The sequence below is a fragment of the Nilaparvata lugens genome, chromosome 1 (assembly GCF_014356525.2).
Source record: "Nilaparvata lugens isolate BPH chromosome 1, ASM1435652v1, whole genome shotgun sequence".
NCBI classification, from domain to species: domain Eukaryota; kingdom Metazoa; phylum Arthropoda; class Insecta; order Hemiptera; family Delphacidae; genus Nilaparvata; species Nilaparvata lugens.
In genome coordinates, this window is record NC_052504.1 from 51,823,168 (window position 1) to 51,849,490 (window position 26,323).

The 26,323-nt window shown below is 36.7% G+C and overlaps 1 protein-coding gene and 1 long non-coding RNA gene across 2 annotated transcripts; both read right to left on the minus strand.

Annotated features, from left to right (window-relative positions):
• Nucleotides 1-4,172: 4,172 nt before the first annotated feature.
• On the minus strand, nucleotides 4,173-5,111 carry LOC120351824. Its single transcript, XM_039430343.1, has one exon. The coding sequence runs from the start codon at nucleotides 5,109-5,111 to the stop codon at nucleotides 4,173-4,175; it is 939 nt and encodes a 312-aa protein (XP_039286277.1).
• Nucleotides 5,112-15,700: 10,589 nt separating this feature from the next.
• LOC120353245 lies at nucleotides 15,701-18,958 on the minus strand. Its single transcript, XR_005572247.1, has 3 exons — nucleotides 18,887-18,958; nucleotides 17,454-17,576; nucleotides 15,701-15,760 (listed from the first exon to the last, which is right to left on the minus strand). It is a non-coding gene; the product is annotated as an uncharacterized LOC120353245 (long non-coding RNA).
• Nucleotides 18,959-26,323: the final 7,365 nt, after the last annotated feature.

Consider the following 26,323-nt stretch of genomic DNA (forward strand, 5'->3'; position numbering starts at 1 on the left):
GGTTACATCTGCGAAATTTTTTATGAATCTTCTGTAATAGCCTAACAGTCCTAGAAATCCTTTGACTTCTTTAGTAGTTTTTGGGATAGGAAATTGCTGTATTGCTCTTATCTTTTCTGGGTTTGGTTTTACTCCTTCTGGTGTGACTATGTGTCCTAGATAAGCTACTTCTTTTCTTAAAAACTCTGTTTTGTCTGGCTGAATTTTGAAGTTAGCATTTCGTAATCTATCAAATACTTCTCTCAATCTTTGGATGTGTTCCTGGAGACTGGTAGAATAGATTATTATATCATCTAAATAGACAAGACATTTTTCGTTCTGAATACCTCTCAAGATATTGTTAAGTACTCTTTGAAATGTAGGTGGGCTGTTTTTTAATCCAAAAGGCATTCTTAGAAATTCATAGTGACCTGTATCTGTGGAAAAAGCTGTTTTCTCAATACTATCGGGATGCATTTGAATCTGGTGGAAACCACTTGCCAAATCAAGAGTTGTAAAATATTGACATCTTCCTAATTTATCCAGGATTTCAGCAATATTTGGCAATGGGAATCTATCATCAATAGTTTTTGCATTTACTCCTCTAAAATCTATCACAATTCTGTATTTTTGTTTTCCGGATGCATCACGTTTTTTGGGTATAATCCAAATTGGTGAGTTCCACGCTGAATGACTGGGTCTGATAATTTTTTGATCTAGCATTTCTTGGATTTGTCTATCAACTTCTGCTTTGTAAACAACAGGATATCGATAATTTCTTGAATAAACTGGAATTTCATCGGTTGTTCTGATAACATGTTTGACCTGATTTGTGAATGTCAATTTATTTCCGTCTACATGAAAAATGTCTGCATACTCTTTTATCAGTTCTAATATTGCTTCTTTTTCTTCAGAATTCATGTGTTCGGTTCTAATTGTTGAAAGATCTAATCTAGTTTGGTCAACTTCAAAATTATTCAAGTTATTACTGTTTGGAGATGAGGTGGATTTTGAATGAGGGACTAGTTCATAGTTTTCCAAATTTTCAACTTCAAAAGGTCGTGTGATTGTCAATTTTTTATCTTCCGTAAATGAATTTGTAATTAGACAGATTGCTTTATTGTTTTCAACTTTTAGGATAGATTGTGGAATTTCTAGTCCAGAGAGATTTTGGTATTTGAGAAAGCATTCTCCGTTTGACACGTTTTTTATCGGAATTGATATTGTTTTCTGACTACGTGCTTCAATCAAGTAAGTCCACAGTTGACGAGGTTTATTGACTTTAGAAGGTTCATTGTGTTGCAAAGTTGTATTGTAATACAGTATTGGTACTTGTTTGTTGTTTCCATAGTAAAGTTTGTTACTAATGTAATCCAATCTTACTCTCAATTGCTTTATAGCATCCATTCCTAACAAGAGATCGAAATCTTTATGAAAATCAAATACAAAAAAATCAAATTTTCTTCCTAGGAATGGTATTTTAGCACTGAATTTTTCTTTTGATTTACCATGGGCTGTAGTAACTTCAAATGGTGTTGGTTTCAAGGAATCTTTAAAACCTTCATGTGCAATTACCTTTTTTATAAAGGATTGCGTACTTCCGGGATCAATCAGTACTCGAAAGTTCGTTTGTGGGTCTAGAAAGTAAGAGAGTTCGTTATCTTTTGTTTGCAAGTTCATAATTGAAAATTTGTTCCGAGGCTTGTTTCCTCTAAAAAATGATTTTGTTCTGTTTGGTCGGAAGTCATTTGATTCTTGTAATCATCATTCAATTCCAAGTTTTCAAAATTGTTCATGAGATTTCCAGTCATTTCGGGGTAATTGAATGGTTCATTTGAGAAATTGTCAGTCAAGAGTTCGTTTTCGTTAGTATTGAGTAATTCGTCATTGTTTGTAGCGAATTCGGTTGTCAGTTGATTGAATCTGGGGTTCTTTTTCGGGGGTTCAAGTTCAGTGTTTCTGGTTGAAATACTCATTGGAGTTGGTTGCGATTGCATTTGTGGTCTGTGTTGTTGACCGAAAAATTGCCTTTGAAACATTGGTCTCTGTTGGTTCATTGAACTGAAGTTGCGAAATTGTTGATTGTTATTTTGATGTGTAATCATTGGTCTTTGTTGTGATTGGTTTTGGAAGTTCGGATAAGTCTTGTTTTGGGGAAAGTTTTGCATTGGTCTAGTATGAGGAAAGTGTTGGATTTGTTTAGTCAGAGGAAGTTGTTGGAATGGTTGTGAGATTGGTCTCTTATTGAGATTGAAATTATAATTACTATTTCTGTTTTTGTACTGCATTTCGTTTGTGATCATACTCAAAGCTTCACTTAGACTAGAAGGGTTTTTTGTTCTCATCAGTGATCCTATAGGTTCATTCAGACCTCTCAAAAATACCCTAAGGGCAAGCTGCTTTGCGTATTCGCATAGAATAGTTGAGTTTGCTGCCATCTTCGTAAGGAAATATGCAAGTTGTAAGTTGAGAATCTTTTGAATTCTCTCGTGAAAATGAAAAGGGCTTTCGCTACTTTCTTGTTTCAATTCTGTCATTTCAATATTCAACGTGAAACAGTCACGTTTGTCAAGATAGCCGTCGAGAAGTACTCTTCTCACTTCAGGCCAAGCATAAGTGTTTCCACTGGTTACAAGTTCTAAAGCTCTACCTTTGAGTCTAGAAATAATAGTAGAAAATAGATATTCATTTTGAAAATCATCGGGATTCGATTGTACAAAAAACTTAGCAACTACTTTATCGCAAATCGATACAAATCTGTTTAATAATAATGGCTCTCCAGAGAATTCTGGTATCATATCTAGAAATTCTTTTCTTAAAACAGGGGTAGCAGCAGAGGGTGCTGTATCTACTGATTGATTAGGCATTCTGAAATATTTAAATGTTTCGAGAATAACCAAACTAAAATATTACAATATTAAAACTTAAAATTAAGACTTACACTAAAACGAATGCTATGCTCATCTCTTCTGATGTCCTTTCAGCGTTGATGATGCACGATCGATGAAGAAGATTTGGTGATGATGATATCGAAGTTTGATATCCACTGCACTTCACAATGTTGGTGTTTCACAGCTTGATAATTCACCACACTTTTCGGATGTCGCGAACGCGAGGTCCTTATATTACAAACGATCGTTAACAGTTTAAAAACTGAAGATTATGTTCATTAATCCCGATCGTCCTACCGACTGCGCCAGCTAAATAATGCGTTCAGTAAGATTTCTTTTTAAAAAAGAAATCTTTATTTTTACAAAACACAAAATTTGGAATAAAACAATTTAAACAAGTGAATTTTGATAAAGTGAGTACCTCTCGCTTCGATGTTGTAAGCAGGACTGACGCTCGATGCGTGAGAAAGCTGGCTTCAACAGTTCCAGGAGAGTTCCAAGAAGTTGTATTGAAACTGATGACTGCTGTAGGTTCTCACAATGTAACTTGTATGAATCAAAACCTTGACTATTCAAATGTATTATATCTATCCACTATAGCAGCGGGACTTGTTAAATCTATGTTCATATCTCCAATGATGATAACGAATTCATTTTCTGTTTTGACTAAAGTGTCGCTCAGTTCGTTTAAAAAAGAGTCTATTTCAACTCCCGTAAATCTATAGAATGCCAAAAGACATATATAAAAATTGTTTATATTACAATGCAATTTAATTCCATCAGCCGAATTTAAGTTGAGCTTCTCAAAATCTACTCTTAACTCTTTCTTGACATGAACAGCAACTCCCCCTGCTCTATAAGAATTGTTGCAGTTTGCATAACATATATAGCCATCTATTTTAAAAAAATCTATTTCATGATCATAAATCCAAATTTCGCTCAATACAACAACATATGGAAGAGAATCCAATAGGCTCAGTTCTAGTAATAATGAATCAAAATTTTCCCTCATACTCCTGATATTCAAGTGCAAACATAGAAAAGATTTATCACCGTCTTCCATTAAAAACCATCAAAATAGGTGGTAATTAAATTTAAAAAATCTAAGATAAATGCACAAAAACACATGTAGTATAAATAAATAAATGTATAGCGTTGAAAGCATGTAACTGAGATTTGAAAAATTAAGAATATCATAGTCTTAAAGTACAGTAAGTTCATGGAAAAATAAAAGAATAATAATAATAGAATGAAAAAAAGAAATAGGGAAAACCATTATCATCATTATTAACAATATTTGTACTACTTGGACGTGTCAACTAGCTTGTTCAAGTCCTGGACGGTCTCTATGACAATTACAGGTTGTCCATCCGTGCGCCTAGCTAGCACCTTGCCATTTCGCACCCACAAGTACTTGAAATTTCCCTCATCTTTAGCCTTTTTCGCCAACGTTAGGAGACGTCTTCTTTCGGGACATAAGCTCTCGTTCAGGTAGATTGGAGAGATCTGCTGATGTCCAAGGTGTCGCGTAGAGAAGTCCCTCTTTATTCTTCTTTTTTGCAGCAGGGCCTCCTTGTCGAAACGCCTCACGAATTTGGCTATAATTGCAGGCGGTCTGTCTCTGTCTTTGGATGGAAGTCGGTGACAGTTGTCGATCAGCTTCTCGTCGATGGGATGATCCAACGCTTTGCTCACTGCTAACACCAGGCTTTTCACGTCCTCATTCGCTTCAGTTGGAATTCCTTGAATTTCGACACAGTTTACTCTCGAATATTGTTCTAAATCGCATACTTGTTTTTGAAGTTTGAGATTTTGGGTTTTTAATAATGCTATTTCTTCGTTTTGTTTATCTATTTTTTGTAAATATAAGTTCAATTTGCTGTCCTGTACCTCGATTTTTTTTAATATGCTCTCAACATCGTTGTGGCAGAAATTGATGGATCCTCCTAGATCCTTCTCCAGTTGCTTCGATTGCTCCTCCATATCGCTGAGCTTTTTCATAATGGAAGACAGGGTAATCTCCTCCTCAGATGTTTTGATTGGTGAGTTGAGCACTACACTCTTCCTTCGTGCGTCAAGACAAGTAGGGCACTTCCACACGTTATCCGAATCCTTCAGAAACTTAATGTCAGATTCCTTGATATTGACACACTTACAATGGAACGAAACATTGCAAATTCCACAACTGATTAGAGGAGTGTTCTCGCTCCTCAAAGACTTACGGCATACACCACACGACATTTTTATGTTCAGTAACGAAGTAAAAATCTTCAACGAAGTCACTTTACGTGGAAAGGACGAACACTTTAAGATTGTACTTGCTAATAATTCTACAATTTTAAAGCTCACCACTAGATCGTTTGAACGAAAACAAAACGGCACTATCAAATCAGTTTTAGATAACAGAGCTCTACTGCAGCACGTCTGTTCTCAATCACGGCTGAAGCCATACTGATGTATACTATGTATACTATACTATACTATGTATACTATGTATACTATGTATACTATGTATACTATGTATACTACATAACTCTACTTAATAAGTTGAAAACTAGTTGATTTGAATCTTAGAATTATGGGATGAATGAATGAATGAAATATAGAATGATAGTGAATAAAATATTGCATTGATAATTGAAATTAGATAAATGAAACAAATGTTATAGGGTGGGATTTAATTAAAATTTCAGAAATTGAAGGGTAATATTAACAATATACAATACTAAAGAACAGAAAATCTTGAGATGGGAAGATGAAAACCGTATTTATCATGTAGAATAGAGATGGGATGTGGGAAATGGATGGATGAATGGGATGAAGAATGGAAAGGAAGATAGATTAGAATAGTTGTCATGCGGTGCTCTAGGGTTGGACAGACTCAGTCATTTTCTCTATAAGATACTTTCTCGAAGACAGGATAAAGCCCGCTTGGCTCTCAATGCGTCTAGTAGAGTTGGGGAGTTTATTCCATTCACAAGCACTGACAAGGAACGATTTTGAATGGATAGTAGGTCGATGATTTGGTTTCCTGAGAGTATTTACACCAGTTCTGATATGGAAAGCGTCTATCCTCCCACCATCGGAAAAAAATTTAAAATCATTCTCATAATAGTTGGGATTGACATATTTTGATGTATCTCTAACAAGATTGATTATCCTGAAACGCCTCAGATCGGGAAGCTTCAGTGTAGAGCTAGCAATGTGTGCTGGGATGATATGTTCATGGCGTTCAAGAGAGTAAACAAAACGTAGACAATAATTTTGACAGCGCTGCATTTTATCATTGAGTGTAACTTGCATGTCATTGAGGACAGAGTTACAGTACGTGGAATGTGGAAAAATCAGAGATTGGACCAGTAATAATCGTATACTTCGAGGAAAGACATCTTGTAATTTTTTCAGTGAATGCATTGCTGAGAAAACCTTTCTACAGGTTTTATCGACTTGTTCTGACCAGTCGAGGTTTTTATCCATAATGATGCCTAGGTTTTTCACTGAGCTGCAGTAGTGTATCACATTACCATCAAAAGTTATCTTATGTATCGAGTTGCAGTCGATATTGTCTACTAAACGTGAGTAACCAATAATTATGGGTTGTGTTTTTGTTGGGTTGAGTCTGAGGCCGTTTCGCCTCCATTCCACTATCAAACTTATGTCATGATTCATTAACTTTCGTTATAGGACAACTTGCATGAATTTGAAGGTCATCTGCATGTGTATGGAAACTAGAGAATTTTATAGAAGAGAGAAGATCATTTGCATACAGAGTAAAAAGAAGAGGGCCTAGAATTGAACCTTTAGGAACACCATGTGGAACATTCAACCAATTCGATCTGTTCTTGCCAAGAGAGACACATTGTTTCCCATCTGTAAGATATTAATTAAACCAAACTATATATTGATGACTGAAACCAAGAATAGCTATTTTTTTCAGAGGAACTTTGTGATCAACAGTATCAAATGCTTTAGAAAAGTAAAAAAGGGTCGAGATTGTACATTTTCTTCGATCCATTGCCAACCTAATATCATCGGTGACACGTAGAAGAGCAGTTTCTGTTGAATGAGATTTACAAAAACCGGACTGAGAGTTATGAAGCTTCTTTTTCTGTTCAAGGAACTCAGTTACTTGTGCATGTACAAGTCTTTCTAGTGCTTTTAATAGTGCAGATAAAATACTGATAGGTCTAAGGTCTCCAACTCCATTGGGAGATGGGACCTTATTCAAAGGACGAACTAGAACAGCCTTCCAACTTTCAGGAAAAGATCCGTTCTCAAGAGACTTGTTGAGAATAAATGAATAAGTTGGTAGAACAGCAAAGAACATTTTCTTGATAAATTTGATTGGGATTTTGTTGGCCCCAGTGGCATTGCTATGAATATGCTGATTTGCTTTGGAAGCTTCAAATTCTGAAATTGGATGGAAATGGAATTGATCTTCTAATGGTATGTTGAGGTCTGTTACTCGATGATTAAGGTCATTGGAATGATTTCTCATCGCTCACTCACGCTGATTTGATTGTGAAATGAAATGGTTGTTTATATCAACCAGGGTTACGATTAGAGGTAAGTCAATTTCGATTTGGGATTTTTGTTTGCCAAGACCGAATTTTTTTATACTACGCCATAGTGATAAAGAGTCTTGTTTGTTGTCAGTCATGAATGAATTCAGGTATCTGATCTTTGAGTTACGTAACTGTTGTTTTACTTTATTTCTAAGGCTCCTATAATCAATTAGACTGTCGAATGTCTTTCTGAATTTCCGGTGAGCTTTGTCTCTTCTACCCATTATTTTCAGTATGTCGTCAGTCATCCACGGTACACATCGTTTTCTATTTATTCTCCGAGTAGCATAGACGCATGTTTGTCATATAATAGTCAAATTTTCAAAAGTCTCTACCATTTTATCAACTGAAGTTGAGGCTTCAATGTGATGCCATGGAGTCTGAGCTACATCAGTCAAAAAAGCGGGTTCATTGAAATGTTTAAAGTCTCTAAAAGTTATGAATTTCTGTGCTGGTTTTGGTGGCTTATGAGAGAGCACACAGTAAATCAGGTCATGTCCAGAATCAGCTGGGACTGATATTTGTCCTGTGTGAACAACCTCGATGGGATCACCAACTATGAGAGAATCAATGAAAGTGTCAGATTCATTTGTATGGTGAGTTGGATCAAGTGGTAGAATAGTCAAGTTGAGGCACTGAAATATGTTAGTGACCTGATAATAGTCAAAGTTACGATTAGTCATATTGAGGTCAGTGTTCATATCACCCATGACAAGGACACGGCTATAAGATGGCATAAGAGAAAGCAATGCATTTTCAAAATCAGTGAAATGACCGATTATCGGGGGACGATAGCAGATTCCAACAAGTAATCTATTAGATCTGGACAAACATAATCCAAGGAACATGAATTCTGGTCTAGCAGAGTATACTCGCTCAGATGTGAGTAATATTTTAGTTTTAATACCGTCTTTGACCTACACTGCTACGCCCCCACAAGCTTTATTCAACCTATCATTACGGAAAAGATTATACCCAGACAGAGCAACTTGGTTGGATGGAATGCTAGGTTTCAAGAATGATTCCGAAACACCTATTATACTGAAGTCCTGAAAACGGAAGACTGCTCTGAGTTCGTTGATGTGACAAGTGAGGGACTGGACTTGAGGATGGGCGGTCTTAAGAAGTTTGTTGTAAGGCTGAAGCTTTTCTGATAACAAGGCACCCACGTCAATGTTAGAGTTACTAACATAGTCGTTCAGATTGCTATGGATCGAGATCAAGCGAGCTGCTTCATCATTGGTGCTTAGCATTGTTGGTGAAGCAGACCAAAATTAGTACAAACAAAGGGCAGAGCATGACAGGAAGGATGAAGTTCAAAGATGAATTAAAACTTAAATTACTTAATCTAGGTGACATAGAAGTCATTGTCCATTTGATGAGCGTGTGCATAATGGATGCATCGTCAGTTCGACTATTGTTAAAATTCATTAAATAATTACACAGTTCGATTAACCTCATTCACAAAACGGTGATGAGCTTCAAAGGGTGATCCTAGTCCGTGCAGAAGTGTGATGCAGCCTCTTCATGGATATAGGGAATGTCATTTGATGTATGGTGTTGGAGGAATCAGCAAGAATTTTCAGGTTTCTCCTGCAACAACAAAAAAGAGAGCAGAGACAGCAGCAGAGGAAAAAATCAGTTTTTTATTATTGTATCGGAGAAAAGCCGATGTTATAGATCAAGTAAAGAGCAGTAAGATTGTATAAAAGTAAAATAGACTAGACATGTAAAGGATATCATGGAAACAGAGTGTAGCATCGAAGTATTATTGGTTGATAGTTCGATTGTAGGGTACGAGATGTTGTGGTATTTCTCCATTATTGGAAGAAAAGACGCCGACGCTGCCAATACAAATATATAAATATAAACACAACATAAACATAGTGGCACCGACAACACCAACGTCCCTCCCCTCATTGTTGGTTGAGAGTTATCAGTTGCTTTTGCTCTGTGTACCAGTTGTTTTTTAGTGCGGAAGAAGAAAAAATATATCAGACTAAATAACTCAAATTGATGAGGATAAACTATAATACAGCGATTTATACATGATTGAAATTATTTACTCTAGAATCTTTTGAGTTATAGGAAGAGAAGAAATGGATTGAGACAAGAAATGGCTGAGACAGAAGAATGAATCATACGTCTCACTCGTTGATTAAACGGTGGAATAGTGCTGTGCTGTTCATTCATGAATGAGGATCGGATACATGAATACTGTTCTCATAAAATACTGAACTTCATGAGAAGAAGAATAATTTAGTTCCAGCTTTCGTTAGATGACATGAAAAGCATTATGTTCTTGTTAATATACTATACTACAATAGCATACTATGAAATAATTATGGTTGCTCAGTTACAGAATATTGTGTACGCGTCCAGTCAGTTGCAATTGAATATTGAAAATCAGATTCTTCATTATGATACACTAAGATAATGACTCGATATTACCAATAACTAAATGTAGATCATTGTTTAAATAAATGAAGAAAAGAAAAAAGAAGGTGGGAGAAAAGAAGAAGAAGAGTGTGGAGCAAAAATGAAAGCTTAGTAAGTGATTAAAGGATCAAAATTTAAAACTGATAAGAAAATGATACAGAGAGAACCGGAAAAAAATGGAGAGGGATTTGCAAATGATAGAGCGAAGTACAGGAAAAAGCAAAAGCGAATAGAGAAAATGTCTGATTGAAAAAATTTAAGATGCATAGTTATGTCATAAACCATGGGTTATGAGAGTTCTTCAAGCACATCAAAATTTAAATTCATCTTCCTTTATAATAAATAATAATTAAATCCTGATCACCAGAAAGCCAATTTGGGCTGGCTGAACAAAAAAATCGCTGAGCTTCAGAGTGGTGGAGCTTTCCAGTCTCCCCACCAGCCGACATTTTCATATTAGATTTTCCCACTTTTACCATTGTTCGAGCTCAGTCGTGTTTGTGCCTCCTCAAGACTCTGCCTTCAACTGTAATAGAGGTGCAGACCGATCTCACTTCTACCCTGTAATTTCAAAACTATCTGCAAAGCTGCTCTGAGAAGATTAGAGTCAATCATAGGAATAGAGATGTTGATTCTGAAACATCAATTTGGATTCAGAGATGAAAACACTACCATAGAGTAAGTCCACTCCAATCACCAATATGAATTACTTGGCTCTTGAAGAGAAGATAATTGCAGTATTCCTGGATGCTACCAAAGGATTCAATAAGGTGTGTTATGGAGATCTATTGACCAAATAGAGAACTATGCTTTCAATTGAATACACTGATAAATTGAAGTCATATTTTGTGGGAAGATGTTCCAGAGTCAAGCAGGAGTCCGCCTATTCTAAACTCAAAGTAATTGGAACAGGTGTACCTCAAGGTAGACTGTTCCTGGGTCAATCCTAATTCTACTGTATACCAGCGATCTACCTGAGTTGAAAAATAATTAAAAATTAAGTGACAACTTTTGCTGATGACACAGCTATACTAACCCCACGCAACAACAGTGAGGAATTTATGAGGAAACTTCATGATCCTGTTGATGAAATCTCCAGTTGAGCCAAACTGTGAATAATTATAATAAATGATACTTCAAGGTCTCACAAATGTCTGAATGAGACTCACATGTCTGACAAATCTCATAAATGTCTGTGCAAGTCAACTACACCAACAGAAAACGTGATAGAATTCCACTATCCATCAATGAGGGACGTGTTCTATTTGCAAACGAGGTCAAATACCTAGACATGACTCTGGATCCAAGGTTGCGTTGGGAAGCACATGTGCAGGAAAAAAATAAGAATTATGAATAAAGTGGAGAAAAATCCACTGATTGATAGGCCGAAGTTCAGTTATTTCTACCTATCGCTCGACTCAAAGCTTCCCAGAGGTTGATTTTCTTGTAACTGTGATGTATGGTACTATCCTATTATATTAATCGAGCAATTTCTGTATCTATATATCTGGTTATTCATGTTTTACGGATCTCGAAAACGGCTCTAACGATTTTCACGACATTTGGAACATAGTAGGTTTATTATATGAAGATTCGATTGCACTAGGTCTCATTCTTTGGAAAACTCGCTGAACGACATTAAAAGGATAATTCATCCTTGAAAAACAGATGATTATTTCATCGTCTCTCGATAACAGAAGATGCGTGTGCCTGTGTGGGAGAGAGAAAGAATTATTTCCAGCTGTGTAATCATAATCAATCAGCATAATCTGATTTGTTGACATGACATGATAATCCTCCTAAAGTAGAGTATATAATAATTTTCAAAGTTGATCATTATTTGACAATTTCAAGTGATTAGTGAGTGTTATTCAATCTGGTTCGTATATAATCTAAATTATACATTTTTTATTCAAACGTTTGAACAGAAAATTGAACCTGAATTCAAGTGTATGGAACATAACCTACTTTCTGGACTATTTATAGTGTATAAATCAAAATTCGGGAAAGAAACAGTTTTGGGCTGTGCCTGTTAATACTTCCCCAATCATTTTGAAAGTCTGGTTTATCGAAAGTCAATAAATAAATAAATAACGAGCGAAGCTCGGTGCCCCGATATTTTATTTTATTTAGAGATAAAAATGGGCAGATGTGACAGATGTTCATCTTCATCATAGCTAATGTTTATCACTCGAATGGATATTTTTCAACTTTCTTTCTATTCACTTATAGAGTTTCTTGATTGTGAATTTGATGATATTAGTCCAAAACATGGAGCTGATAAAGATAAAACGAGTTATGACAGAATGTGCTAACACTACTGTCAATGTGCTACTGACAGTAGTTTAGAGTCAAAACTACTGCAAACAACGAAAAATTATAGAGGGAAAATTTGGAACACAATTTTTGTTCCCGCAGCTCTTTCGAGAATAGTAAGGGGGTAAACATATTGAAAGTCCTTACTCCTACCCCCTGTGCTGAGGGGGTGGGAGTGGTTTGAAAGTACCATATTTTGGTTTATTGCACATACATAGTGGGTGAAAAAGCCGAGAGCGGCTTAATATCTCATACACAAAGGTGATTTTACGGAGGGTGTGATTGGGGATCCTACTTATATTGTAAATACTACTTTACTATGACTTAAAAAATCTGGTCCGCCATCTCGAATCCGCCATATTGGATGCAACTTCGTTTTCTAAATAGGAAGGTGGTCATGCGATACATGATTTCGATACGGAATTTCAAGAAAAAATGAATGACGGAAACCGCATATCGATATCTCAAACCGTTTCTAAGATATTCACATTATAAATAATTTTCATGCAAATCAGAAATGAAATAGATAAGCAGTATTGATAATTAATGTGAATATCTTCAAAACGGCTGGAGATATTAATATGCAGCTCTCATCATTCATTTTGTCTTAAAATTCCTCATCGAAATCATGTATCGCATGACCACCTTCCTATTTAAAAAAGTAAAGTTGCATTCGAAATGGCGGATACAAGATGGCGGACCAGATTTTTAAAGTCAAATTGAGGTAGTATTTTCAATTTAAGTAAGATCCCCAATCACACTCACCTTGAAATCACATTTTTTCATGAGATACTAATTTCAAGAGATAATCCCGATCTCAGCAATCGCAAAGGTGAGACATTCTATTGGTGATATTTTTCAAAGTTTCTCGATTTGTGTATCATGAAGCTATCAAAATGATTAAGTTTTTTCAGGAAAACATTTTTTTTCCAATCATTACTTTTTGAGATATGAGCGCCTAAAGTTTAAATTCTCGGGACAGAATAACATTTTAAACTCAGTGATATACATAGATCCATGAGATTCAGAGGATTGATTCTCCATGGTATTGTTGATCTAGCAAAACAAAAATTTTCTGAAAATATCAATAAACTAATCCAATTTACCAAAAATAACTCAACAAAAACTTATATCGGGCATTTTTAGTAAATTGGATAAATTTATCAAAAGTTGATATTTTCCGTAAATTTTTGTTCAACTAGATCAACAGTACCATGAAGAATCAATCCTCTCAATCTAATGGATTTATCTCTTACCGAATTTAAAATGTTATTCTGTCCCGAAAATTTAAACTTCAGACGCTCATATTTCAAAAAGTTATGATTGGAAAAAAATGTTTTCCTGAGAAAACTTTCTTATTTTGATAGCTTGATGATATACAAATCGAAAAATAACACCAGTAGAAAGTTTATTTTTAGCCTTTGCACAGCCTTAATAATTTGAATGTCCTCGAAACTGTTTGAGATATAGATTGATATGGCGGAAGGTGTGGCTCGTTCATCAATTAGGCTAGTCAGTCTGTAGTATACCAGAAACCAGATGTTATGCAAAACAGATGACATAAATCAGTTATAATATTTAATAGTTTGTTGATTGGAATTCACTCCATCCTACATGTTTTAATAGAGATTACACACGTTGAGTATTAATCTTTGAGACTTATTTATTTCTAATATTCTACATGGCGCAGTCGGTAAAGCTGTGTTTTCGTAACGGGCAGAGCAGAATCGATTGCAGCGCACCCAGGCGGGCAGAAACAGTAACATTCAAAGAACTAGTTCTTTGACATGAATTTCGCTTTATGTGTTATGGGTAATGAACTTTTTGGGTTGTCCAAAAGGTAATTCTGAAATGATTATTGCAGATTTAATTCAATAAAGTGAATTAATTGCTTTTTAAAACTCAGATAACTTTTCCACAATTATTAGTTACTTCAATAATTATGCAAAATTCTATGCTTTATAGGCATGTCAATCTAAGAGTTAACTTTTCATTTCCTATGCTTGAAATTTGTAAGGGTAAATTATTTGAAGTAACTGATTGTATTTCATTATTAATAAGATATTATTTTATTAACTAGAAGCATTCCATTATTAATAAGATATTATTATAATTATTTTATTAACTAGAATCAATTGCCTTCAGAGTCAATGCATGTTCTTTGAATCACATCGTTTATATGTAGGCCTACCTACTATGAGTACCGTATTCAACTTCAAAGGCCTATTGAAGCTCTATCGAAAAAAAATCAATAAATAAATAATAAATAAGTGCTTTAATTTTGGCATTTTTGAAATCTATGGGATATATTACACCAAGGGATATCAATATTGTAAACGTTTTTTAGGCAATTTTATTTTAGCAGTCCCCTTTTTGATCATTGGATGGGTACGGTCCCTGCTGATATACAATCATGTATAAGAATAGTGAGGCCAATTGACTGCCTAAATCAATATGCCTTCTCAGGCAATGTTCAATTAGGGACTCCTCACCAGTAAAAGCTATACGAATATTGGAAATTATTATTATTATTATAGATTAACACATATGACATGTACAAAGTGTATTCAAACAGGCGAACTAATTCTAATAATTATTGTTGAGATAACTATATCTTGCTTTAATAAACGAGTTCTGTTATGGTACTTTAAATAACACATAGCCTATTTTAAAATGGATGAATATTTATTAATTATAGAAGGTAACTAGTACCCTTGTGATATTCCAAAATGAAACATGATTAGTTTCGACATTTGCAATAAGGACTCTCTTGACAATGACATAATTAGAAACTGGTCATGCTTATTTTGAATATTTTAGGGAAGGCCTACTAGTTATTTTCTACAATTAACCATTAAAGTTGCCCTATTAAAATTAATACTTTATTAGGGTATTAATTAGAATTAGAGTAGCCTTTCAAACTCCTTATTCACTATAATGTTCTAAAAGCTTATCAATTTTAATCAAAACCTTGGAAATATAGCCTAGAAGGTAGAATTGAAAGTGATTATATTTGATGTGGCTTGGAACATCATATTTTCAACTTTTGCTTAAGTTATTTTTCATATTCAAAGAATTATTACCCCTTCAATGCAGTAAATAAGTACTATTACTTAATTCTTAATACAATACATAATAATTGTGATACCCTATTTTATATCCAATTCAAGTCTATTATTTAACTACGTGTTACCTATAGCATTTGCCAGTCAGCAATGTTAATTAATTTTATTAGTTCCAAAAAAGCAGAAGACATACAGAACCAATAAAGTTGTTAATAAGAGTTCGATGCTTTTGGGTTAAATATAGTTTTAAAAATCCCTCAAGTATAAACCTTCAAAACTACCTGAATTGAAGCAGTTAGCAGGAGCGATCAGAAAAAGAAGATATTATTATGAATAACATGAAATAAACACATCAAGATGTACTGAAAAAATGAATATATTTCTTAGATTAGTCCATCTCTTTCTTCTGTAGGCTACTACATCATACATGAATCATATCCATGGAATATTATTCATAGTTGATTTTCTTTGTCATCCTCTACTTCTGGCTGGTACATCACTAGGCCTGAAATCAAAAAGTTATAGATAATTTATTATTCATTATAAAAAAAAAAACTTTGCAAAGTGAATTCTGAAATTGATTGTAATCTATATAAGTTTTTAATTATATTTCTTGGGAAGGAACCCTCCAATAATGACAAAGTAATATTATATGAGAAATTCCAATAAACCAACATTCAGTTGAATTATTATTAGCATCAATCTGTTAGTTGTGTAATTCTGAATGATTGAATAAATAAATCTCCATGCAGGAATTGGGATTAATCAGTGTGCCCCTAGGTCAAAAGAACTTGTTGGTGAACAATATATTTTTGGATACCATGAACAATTATTTATTTATTTCTGTGGTCAGTAGGCCTACTTCTCGACCGTTTGGTTTACTTAACTCTTCCAAAATGTACTGCATAAAGTAGTTTTTAGTTCTAAATTTAGAGAAACAAATTTAATGAAACAAATGGAAATAATCAATAAATTAATTGCTTAATCTGATATTATGATTATCTACAACATTATAAGTAGAACTAAGTGATTTGAAAATGAATACCAAACTGCAAATACATAAATCTCTCTCAGAACAATGTGGGTATTTCATCCATGAATTTAATCATAAATTTTAAAAGGTTGAATGACTGTCATTAAAAGCTATTATTCAGTGTTTTCTACCAGCACTTGCTGAGTGAATTTTTGAAGTCATCTATTCATAGTTCTAATGTATGGTCATTTATAAAGTCATCATCCACTCAAGATCAAGATGGACAGTTGAGAAGAGTGTTTTAAAAACAATTTTAACATCAAATTATTGATGTAATGTTATCACATTATTAGATAATGTTACATAAATTATTTCTTTATGGAAGGAATCCCAAATATTATGAATAACTCTATTCCCTGAATGATAAGTGAATACATTGTTTTTTAAGCACTCTTCTCAACTGTCCATCTTGATCTCATGTGGTTTCACGTAGTTTCGAAATATTAAGATTTCCTGTAAGCTATTAATGATTTCAAAATTCAGTCAGTTTTTCTATTATTTTAGTCACGTACCATAGTTAAATCTTACTATTTGAATATCTACCATCAAATCGATAATAAAACATTGAAGTGGATAAACCTTCTTAAAAAATGGGAAACTGTATAAAATGACATCGCCTATATCGTCCCCGTTCGGGCAAAACTCACTAACTACAAAAATGCTCATTTTCAGTAATGTATTTTGATAGGCTTAAAAAATGTAGTTCTTTGAGTAGGCAGAACTCACCAAGTCATATGTTTTATTACTATTTCTATTTTTCCACTTTATTAGATCTCACTGAGTTGCTAGACACATTTTTCTTGTCTGGCAAAATTCACCAAAGTCCTTTAGTTTTCAAGGAATCGCCTAGCAATTTTCACTTACCATCTCTAATGAGTTTTCATCCTCATGAATACAGAGCTTCATCAAGCACTATACATAAATTCACTATTCATCACTTCACTAAACATATTTCGTGAGTTTTGCTTCCCACAAACTAATTATTAATGGATAGTGATAACATAATTTAGGAAATGGTGAGCAATATTTGCTGTTTGGTAGTCAGGCAAAACTCACCAAGTGTTATGTGCTTATAGGTAACTCAAAACTGTAGTTTTTGACTTGGTGAGTTTTGCCAGTACGGGGACGATATAAAGTTTAAAAAATGAGTGGAATTTTATCTTACCTAACTAACTTATTCTAAGTATAGGTTCCAAAGAATTGTTCCATCCTGGTCAACAAAAAAGAATTCATATGCATTTCCTTTGAGCACATTCTCTTCAATATTTTGTTTGTAAATGGTAGGTACCTGAAAAAAGAAACATAATCTTTCAGCATATTCATTTTGGAGATAATGTGAAGTTAATCATCAATGATAAGACATAGTTTGGAGTTTGAATAAATTAGAAGTGAACTGGGCCTCAATAAACTATTTACGTTAGATATAAATATACTATAGCCTAAGTATATACTTACATTCATAGCACATAACAGAAAACACTTTAAAATTTTATAATATAAATTAAAACAGGTGACACACGACATAGATAGATTAAAAACACTGAAAAACTTACATTACACTCTCTGCTCGGTTGAGGAAGGGGATACAGTTCCTTAAATTTTTCCGATTATAATGTAAGTTTTTCAGTGTTTTTAATCTATCTATGTTGTGTGTCTCCTGTTTTAATTTATACTATTCACATTGATATACCTGGCATCACGCAATATATCGATCAATAGAGCATGAATAAGTTTTTCAAATACATTACTATTGTAGTTTTAAATGAGTTTGGTAGCAATGGTCAACCAGAAAAATAGTACCTATTTTATATTTTTCCAATGGCAGTCTTTCAATATTCAATTACACTGACTCTGATCAAGTTATAACAATCTATTTAATATTGTTTCCAAGTGATTTTGAATTATAAATTAAGAGAAGATTAATTCATAGATAGGTACCAAAGACAAAGTAAATGTTCTAATAGTCAGGTTAGTTTTGTTATTATTTTGATAAACTATGGGTTTACAATATTTTGAGGTGCAACAAGGATAATGGAAGTTTAGGACTTAGAATGTAATGAAATACTTCTAAGTCAAATTATGATATTATTTTTAATAAATCTGTTTGTGAAAACTACTAGCTGCATTATAAAAAATGTATTTTGTGATTAGGCCAACTTACTGAAAGTGTAAAAGATTGTTAGCATGAAATGCTAAATGTTATCTTGGTTGAATGATGTTTTGAATCTAATTATTTAATGTTAATCTAATCAATCAATCTTGAATGAGTTTAAATCTAATCAGTTGATTAGATTTCTCTCTTTCTTGTGATAATTCTCTACAATACACAAACTAGCTAGTCTAGGATTTACATTATTATTAAATACTACAAATTAACATTAAAAAAAGAAATAAATAAACTTTTGTCAACTTCTAACCTCTTGAAAAATGAAAAAGATAGCAATTTAGGCCTAGAGACTAGGTATTAAAGGCCTACTACAGTGGGCTACCTGAATAAAAATTGTAAACATGCTAGTAGGCTACTCATAAAATTTATATCAAATAATTGTGTACGGTAGATCTAGCTTACTTTATTATGAGAAATTTAAGTGTACTTACTTGAATCCTCTATTACATCAGCAATTTCTAACCATATTCTATTTTTCAAACAGGTAATTCGTTGTGCAGGTCTAGAAAGTACAAAACTTTGAACTTCGAAAATTTCACGCCTTTCTGTTGCAAATCCATTTTCAATTTATCTTGTAAAAATTATAAGAATAAAGAAACCAATAGAAATATTTTATACCTCAATTTTCCACTGCAAATTAATTTCACAGTATAATAGTAGCAATCCGAAATCTGACAACCAATATCAAAACAAACCATCCAACAATTAAAGATTGAGGTTAAAAAGAACATGGCGTCTGATCCACAGAAAGATTATTCTGCCGGTGTCAAGTGATCAGAGCAGAAAAGTGATTCGAAGCTGTCTGTTCTAGTCGACAGAATCCCGAAATTAGTTCTTTTTCGACAAAACGGTTCACGAGCAGTGATCGGTCGAAGCAAAATAGCATTGTGTTGATAGGCCTTATAAAGAACGGCAAGATGAACGACAGTTCGTCTCTGATTTGAACAGTTCTTTTTTTCTGCTCAACTTTCTGCCGATGGGTGAATACTCCCATAAGAACCAATGTTAATTTAAAGTGAATTCTGTCGTCTGCCCGTTACGAAAACACACCTTAAATAAAAATCACAGCAAATGTCAACCATTCGACGGAACAACCGAAGATTGGATATATTGGCACGAAAGGTTCAAGATTTTCCTACGAAATGGAAACATCAAAAACGAAGAAAAAGAACGAGACTTACTACTTGAGAATCTGGGACCGCAACCATTCAAGATAGTTTTCGATTCTATGCATCCGACCCCCATAAACAACATTGGATTCAATGATGCGATAGAAGTCTTAAACAAATACTACACGAAACCACAAGCACCTCTATCCCAGAGAGTTTGTTTTTCTCGACGATTCCGGAATGAAGGTGAGACCATAACTCAATTTGAACTAGATTTGTAAAGCTTGCGGAGGTAAGAACCATTCTGCTAGAGCATGTCTAAAAGTAGGGAACACTACAATTGTAAAAGACAAACAGATAAATCAGGTCCGCGAAAATTTATCAATAGAAGATGACAACCTGTCACTTTCCGATATTGAACATATAAGAACTCTGGAAAAAGGCTGTAAAGTAATGGTGAACGTTAAACTCAACAACAACACAGTGAAAATGCTGTATGATCCAGGTGCCGCTTACAGCGTTATTAACGAGAAATTATGGAAAAAAATTGGAAGTCCCATTTTAAAACCAACAAGAAACCTCACCGCATACACAGGGATTGACATTGAAACACTTGGAGAAACACATATAAATGTCAATGCTTTTGGTGACTCCAGGAAATTACCAGTAATTGTTATAAAGAAAGATGACATACCTTTGTTTGGACTTAATTGGGTCCTCAAATTCAATCTACCCTTACCTCCCGGTGCTGAAATATGCTCAGTAAAAGAAACGATAAGCTCTCCACAAAAAAAGAACTCAGTTTTGGTGAATAAAATAATCACAGATTTTTCTGATGTTTTCAATCCAAATCTGGGAACAATAAAGAACTGCAAGGTACTTTTCCACATGTCAAAAAATGCCATACCAATAGTTGCAAAACCACGTCCAGTTCCGTTTTCCTTAAGAAAAGCAGTAGAAATGGAACTACAACGTTTAGTAGACAGTAATGTACTATCACCTGTAAACACAAGAACCTATCACATGGTCCTCACCAATAGTTATTGTGGTGAAACCTATAGGAGCAGTCCGGATATGTTCTGATTTTAAAACCACCATAAACAAGTTTATAAGTCCAGACAACTTTTCCCTACCTAGGTTTGAAGAAATCACTTCAAAACTTACAGGAGGGAAAGAATTCACAATTATTGATTTGAAGGATGCATATCTACAAATGGAAGTTGATACTTCTGTACAAAAGTATCTCACTATTCCTACTCATAAAGGATTTTTCAGATATTCACGCTTTCCTTTTGGGATGAAAATAGCAACAGCAGCTTTTCAGTGTAAAATGGATCAAATCTTGGCTGGCTTGGAAGGCGTTGCATGTCTTCTAGACGATGTAATAATAACAGCTCCCACAAGAGAAGAACACATTAACAGTGACAGGGAAGTGCTAAAACGTTTTGAAAACAATGGACTTCGAGTACAAACCACAAAATGTAAATGGTTTGAGGAATCAGTAAACTATTTGGGACACAGAATAGATCAAACAGGTGTACACCCCACAACTGAACACATCAAAGCCGTAGAAGATATGCCATCACCGAAAAATGTCAAAGAACTAAGATCCTTCTTGGGATCAATCAACTACTACAGTAAATTTGTTCCACATTTACAATCACTGTGCGTTCCGTTACACAAATTACTTCAAAAAGGAGCAAATTGGCACTGGGATAAAAAACATGAACAAATCGCTACAAAATTGAGACATTTATTAACAACATCAGATACTTTAGCTCATTATGATGAATCACTTCCTCTAATTCTTGCCACAGACGCGAGTGAAGTTGGCTTAGGTGCAGCTCTTTTTCACAGATATACTGATGGTACTGAAAGGCCAATTTTGTTCGCATCAAGAAGACTTGACGAAGCTGAAAAATGGTACAGTGTGATTGAAAAAGAAGCATTAGGCTTAATTTTCGGAGTAACACGTTTTGAACAGTTCCTCTATGGCATACATTTTGAGATTCGTACTGATCATAAAGCTTTAGTGAAAGTTTTCGGTGAAAATGACTCTATTCCAACCGTATTGCTAGATGGGCTTTAATTTTGAGCTCATACGACTACTCAATAAATTATCACAGAGGTGCAGATAATTCAACGGTGGATATGCTATCAAGGTTTCCTTTGGAAAATGTATTGAAGTCAAAAAACGAAAAGTTAGGGGAAAACAATAGAGCACATCTTTTCCACCTTCGATTTCAAGATATACCATTATCAACAAGAGGTTACAAGAAACAACAAAACATGACACAACACTTGCAAAAGTTACAAACTATCTCCGAAGTGGTTGGACAACAGATACAAATGTAACAAAGAACTACTACCATATTACAATAAACGAGAAGAACTATCATTTGAAAATGGCATACTCCTCTGGTCGGGTCGTTTAGTCATACCCACAAGATTAAGAACAAAAGTACTACAAATTCTTCATGAAGGCCATCCAGGAATTGTAGCAATGAAAGGAAAAACACGATTCCAAGTATGGTGGCCTGGACTGGACAAAGATTTAGAGGACATGTGAAACACTGCACCGCATGTCAAGAAAACAGAAACAGAGATGTTGAGATGCCACTTTTCTCATGGACTCTTCCAACAGAGGTGTGGTCTAGAATCCACATAGATTTCGCAGGACCAGTTTTAGGGAAAATGTAGTTAGTCGTTGTAGATGCTAGATTAAATGGTCAAAGTAATACCCATGTCAACAACCACAACAAAATCCACGATCAATATATCACAGATCTATTTTCTAAATTTGGCTACCCAAGAATAATTGTAAGTGACAACGGTCCTCAACTGACTTCGTATGAATTCCAAAATTTCTGCAAAGAACTGAACATAAAACATGCACGTATCACCCCATACACCCAAAAAGCAATGGATTGGCGGAGCGTTGTGTACAAACGTTCAAAGAACGTATGGGAATTTCAAAAGGAAGTACTGGTACCTTACAAGAAAAACTAAATAAATTTTTATTCGCTCATAGAACATCCCCAAAGAGAGCAACGGGAAAAATACCTGCTTTTATGATGTTCGGTCGCGAGTTACGCTGCAAAATAGATCTATTACTACCAGATGTTAACACAGAGTAGATGAAGAGTAGTTAGACAAGGGAACAGCAAGCCGAGAGTCAACGCAAAGGTGTTCGGAGAGGGGCGATGGTGTATGGGTACTAGACAGATCAGGGAGAGGCTAAAAAAAGGAAAAATCGTTAAAGTAAATGGAATACTCATACCTAGTGATGTTGAGGAAACGATGAGAAGATGCCACGCAGATCAACCGCGATATGCAGATTGAAATTAAGAAGAAAGGGGGAAGATGTAGTATACCAAAACAGATGTTATGCAAAACAGATGACATAAATCAGTTATAATATTTGATAGTTTGTTGATTGGAATTCACTCCATCCTACATGTTTTTAATAGAGATTACACACGTTGAGTATTAATCTTTGAGACTTATTTATTTCTAATATTCTACACAGTCGGGTCGAGCGAGGGGTTTGTTACCACTGTCTGAAAAAATGGCTTTTGGTGGCCCTGAAAAAGGGCCAAGTTGTTGCTGGTGGCCCTGAAAAGGGACTAAGATTGTTCTGGTGGCCTAAAAGGGACCAAGGCAGGCTAGATGTTAGTAGTTGTCGACTGACGCGATACCACGCCGCGCGAGGGTCCCTGGCAGGTCTATCTGGTGCGAGAGCAGGCCGGCAGGGGCTCAAGTTAATGGTTCGCAGTCTCCACTCTGGTTTACCCGGGCTACGGAGAGGGCTGACGGGTGATCTACTAGCCAGAGGCGTGCCGAATCTCCACCAGGAGGACCTCCTCGACCACTTCCTCATTTAGAAGGGGCCTTCGGTCAAACCCCGGGCAGGCAGGGTCGTAGGCTTCCGCTGCACACACTCCGATGTCGGTTCGGCACCCAACCGGCCTCCAGAACCGCGCGTCAGTTGTTAGGCTGGGGCGCTAAGTCTTGGGGCGCAGCTGGCGCGGCGGTGTACAGCCTCAGCCTCTCCTCCACCTGGCGAAGCCGACGTAGGGCCCTCCTCTTCTGCTCGGTTCCTCTAGGCATCGGCTGGGTAGTAGACAAGGAAGACACCACAGGTTGCGGTTAGTCTCGCAATGGTTCCCTCATTGGCTGCTCGCTGCTCTGCTCCTGGTCTCGGTAGTGGTCTCGGCTGGTAGTGGTCTCTGGTAGTGGTCTCGGCTGGTGGTTCTTCTGGCTCTTCAGTGGAAGGCTGCTAGTGAGCAAGTGCTATCGAGGGTAGTGAGTTAGCCCCTTTTATTCACAGTCCCCGAGTTCACCTGCGCTGCTATTGGCCGGCGGTGCTCGGCCAATACAAACGCAGGAACGGGTGGCAGCGACTGAGGCGCACCCTGGTGGCGGGTGGGTCAACCACTCATTTGGTTGATGCATGGTGTGGGGAGCAGAGCAGAGCGGCAGGCTGAAAGGTAGCAATCGCTAGGGAGGTATCAATTCCCCCCCCCCCCCCGTTGAGGTAGCCATGGCGAGAATTTATTGATTGCAAAAAACAAGATACAATGTTTACAGAATATACAAAAGTGCCATTGGGTGATAATTCTACAGAAGTGAGACCAGAAGGGTCTCCCCCAACAGGTGGGTTGTGGTCAATAATTACAGGAATAAGACCAGAAGGGTCTCCCCCAACAGGTGGGTTGTGGTCAATAATTACAGAAATAAGACCAGAAGGGTCTCCCCCAACAGGTGGGTTTTTATTCCAAGAGATGTTGCTGGTCGGTGGTTGGAGCCGGGCGTAGTTTAGTCTTGTACACCTTGATGGTCTCGTTGTCACGGGTGATCCAGTAGACAGCTCCTTGGTTGTGGGCGACCGTATATGGTCCCTTCCATCTGGGTGCTAGGCCCACGTGGAATTTCTGAGCCTTGTTTGAGAGTTGATGATTCCGTGTGAGCACTGGTCGCCGATCTGGTAACGAGGTGTGTCTCGGCTATCGGGTCTCCCTTCCTATTGAGATAATTTTCTTGGTTCAAAATTCACGTTGGATTGCATTTAGCGTGTGTAGATGCTGGTTAATATGATCTTTGTGCGGTTCGAGTTGATTTTCGGGCCAGTGGCTCCATTCCCCTGGCCGTGGAAGGGTTTGGCTGAACAGGATTTGACTGGGGCTGTATCTTGTTGCCGTGTTCTGTCGATTTCGCAGGGTGAATAGCACAGATGGTAGTTGGTTTTCCCATTCTTGGTGTTGTTCTTGTAGGCAGATCCGTAGTCCCTTCTTGAGTTCCTGGTTCCTTCTCTTGGTAGGGTTGGCTCGGGGTTGATAAATTGGCGTGGTGTAGTGTAAGACTCCCCATTTGAGGCAGAGTTCGTCCATAGTTTCCTGTAAACTGAGTGCCATTGTCAGAGAGTAGGATTTTGGGTATCCCCATCTGGGAAACGGTGCGTATCCATCGTGCGGCCAATCGTGTTGGCGTCGCCGTGAGGCAGGGGTAGGCTTCTATCCACCTGGAGGAAGAATCAGTGATGACCAATATGAATCGATTTCTTCGCTTGGAGAGTGGGTAGGGGCCCATCAGATCGAGACATATGGTGTCTCATGGTCTAGTAGACCGTCGCGGTCGTTGCGTAGGTTCATGATTCCGGTTGTACGCTTTTGAGCAGCTACACAGCAGGCAATTTTGTACGTATGCGGTTATCTGCGCCTTCATACAGGGCCAAGTGTAGTATGTAGCGATGTTTCGTTAGGTTTCGGCATAGCCTGGATGTCCCATTAGATCATCGTCGTGATAGCGGAACAGTAGCCGGGTGCGAAAGTTGGGCGGTAGACTATTCGCCAACCGTCGCATGTCTTCTTCTCCCAGAGTCGGTTGTGTAGGCGGTAACTGGTGAGGAATACTTGATCAGTTCCCGGTTGATCCTCCAACGGTCGGGGTTCGATCTCCATCCATCATTGCACCTGCACGTTGATCTGGTCGTCTGTGGCCTGTGCTTTCCGAATCTCTTCTAACAGTTGAGTTTCGGTTGCGATGCTTGCTAGCGTAGCGGGTTCACTGGTGACTGGCAGGATGTCGGGAGGCATGATTCGTTCTAGTTGTTGACTGGTCTCCTCAACTTTTTCGTTGTCAGGTTGCCGTGACAGTGCGTCGGCGAACTGATTCTCTTTACCCGGGCAGTGTTCTAGGGTGAAGTCAAATTCTTGTAGGAGCAGGGCCCATCGAGTGAGTTTGGCGCGGCTGTCCTTTGCAGTTTGTAACCAGGTAATCAACTTATTGTCGGTACGGAGTATGAATGGCCTGCCTTCAGGTAAGGGCGATATCGCTTTATTGCCCAGACAACCGCAAGGCACTCTTGTTCGTTACTGTGATACTGTTGTTCGTGTGGTTCAGCTTGGCACTGGCGTATGCGATCACCTTATGGTCATTGTTGATTTCTTGGTATAGGACAGCCCCTATACCGACCTTGCTGGCGTCTGTCTGTAGATGGAGGTCTTGGAGAAATTGGTCGACAGAGTGGTTGGATGTTGGCGGTCAATGCTTGTAGGCGGCGGAAAGCAGTCTCTTCTGTTGGTGACCATTTCCATCGCGTCTTCATGCTAAGTAGCTTAGACAGAGGCACACAAACGTCAGCGGCGTTGGGTAAAAATTCTCGTAGCCAGCCGACTACTCCGAGAAATTCTCGCAGTTTCTTTCTGGTGGTGGGTGGTGGGCAGAAGTCACAGCTAGGATAGCCTGCGGTTTGCTTGG

Bases quoted from the DNA above. Each gene is read 5' to 3' on its own strand.
- LOC120351824 (XM_039430343.1), bottom strand. From the start codon at position 5,111: ATGTCGTGTGGTGTATGCCGTAAGTCTTTGAGGAGCGAGAACACTCCT.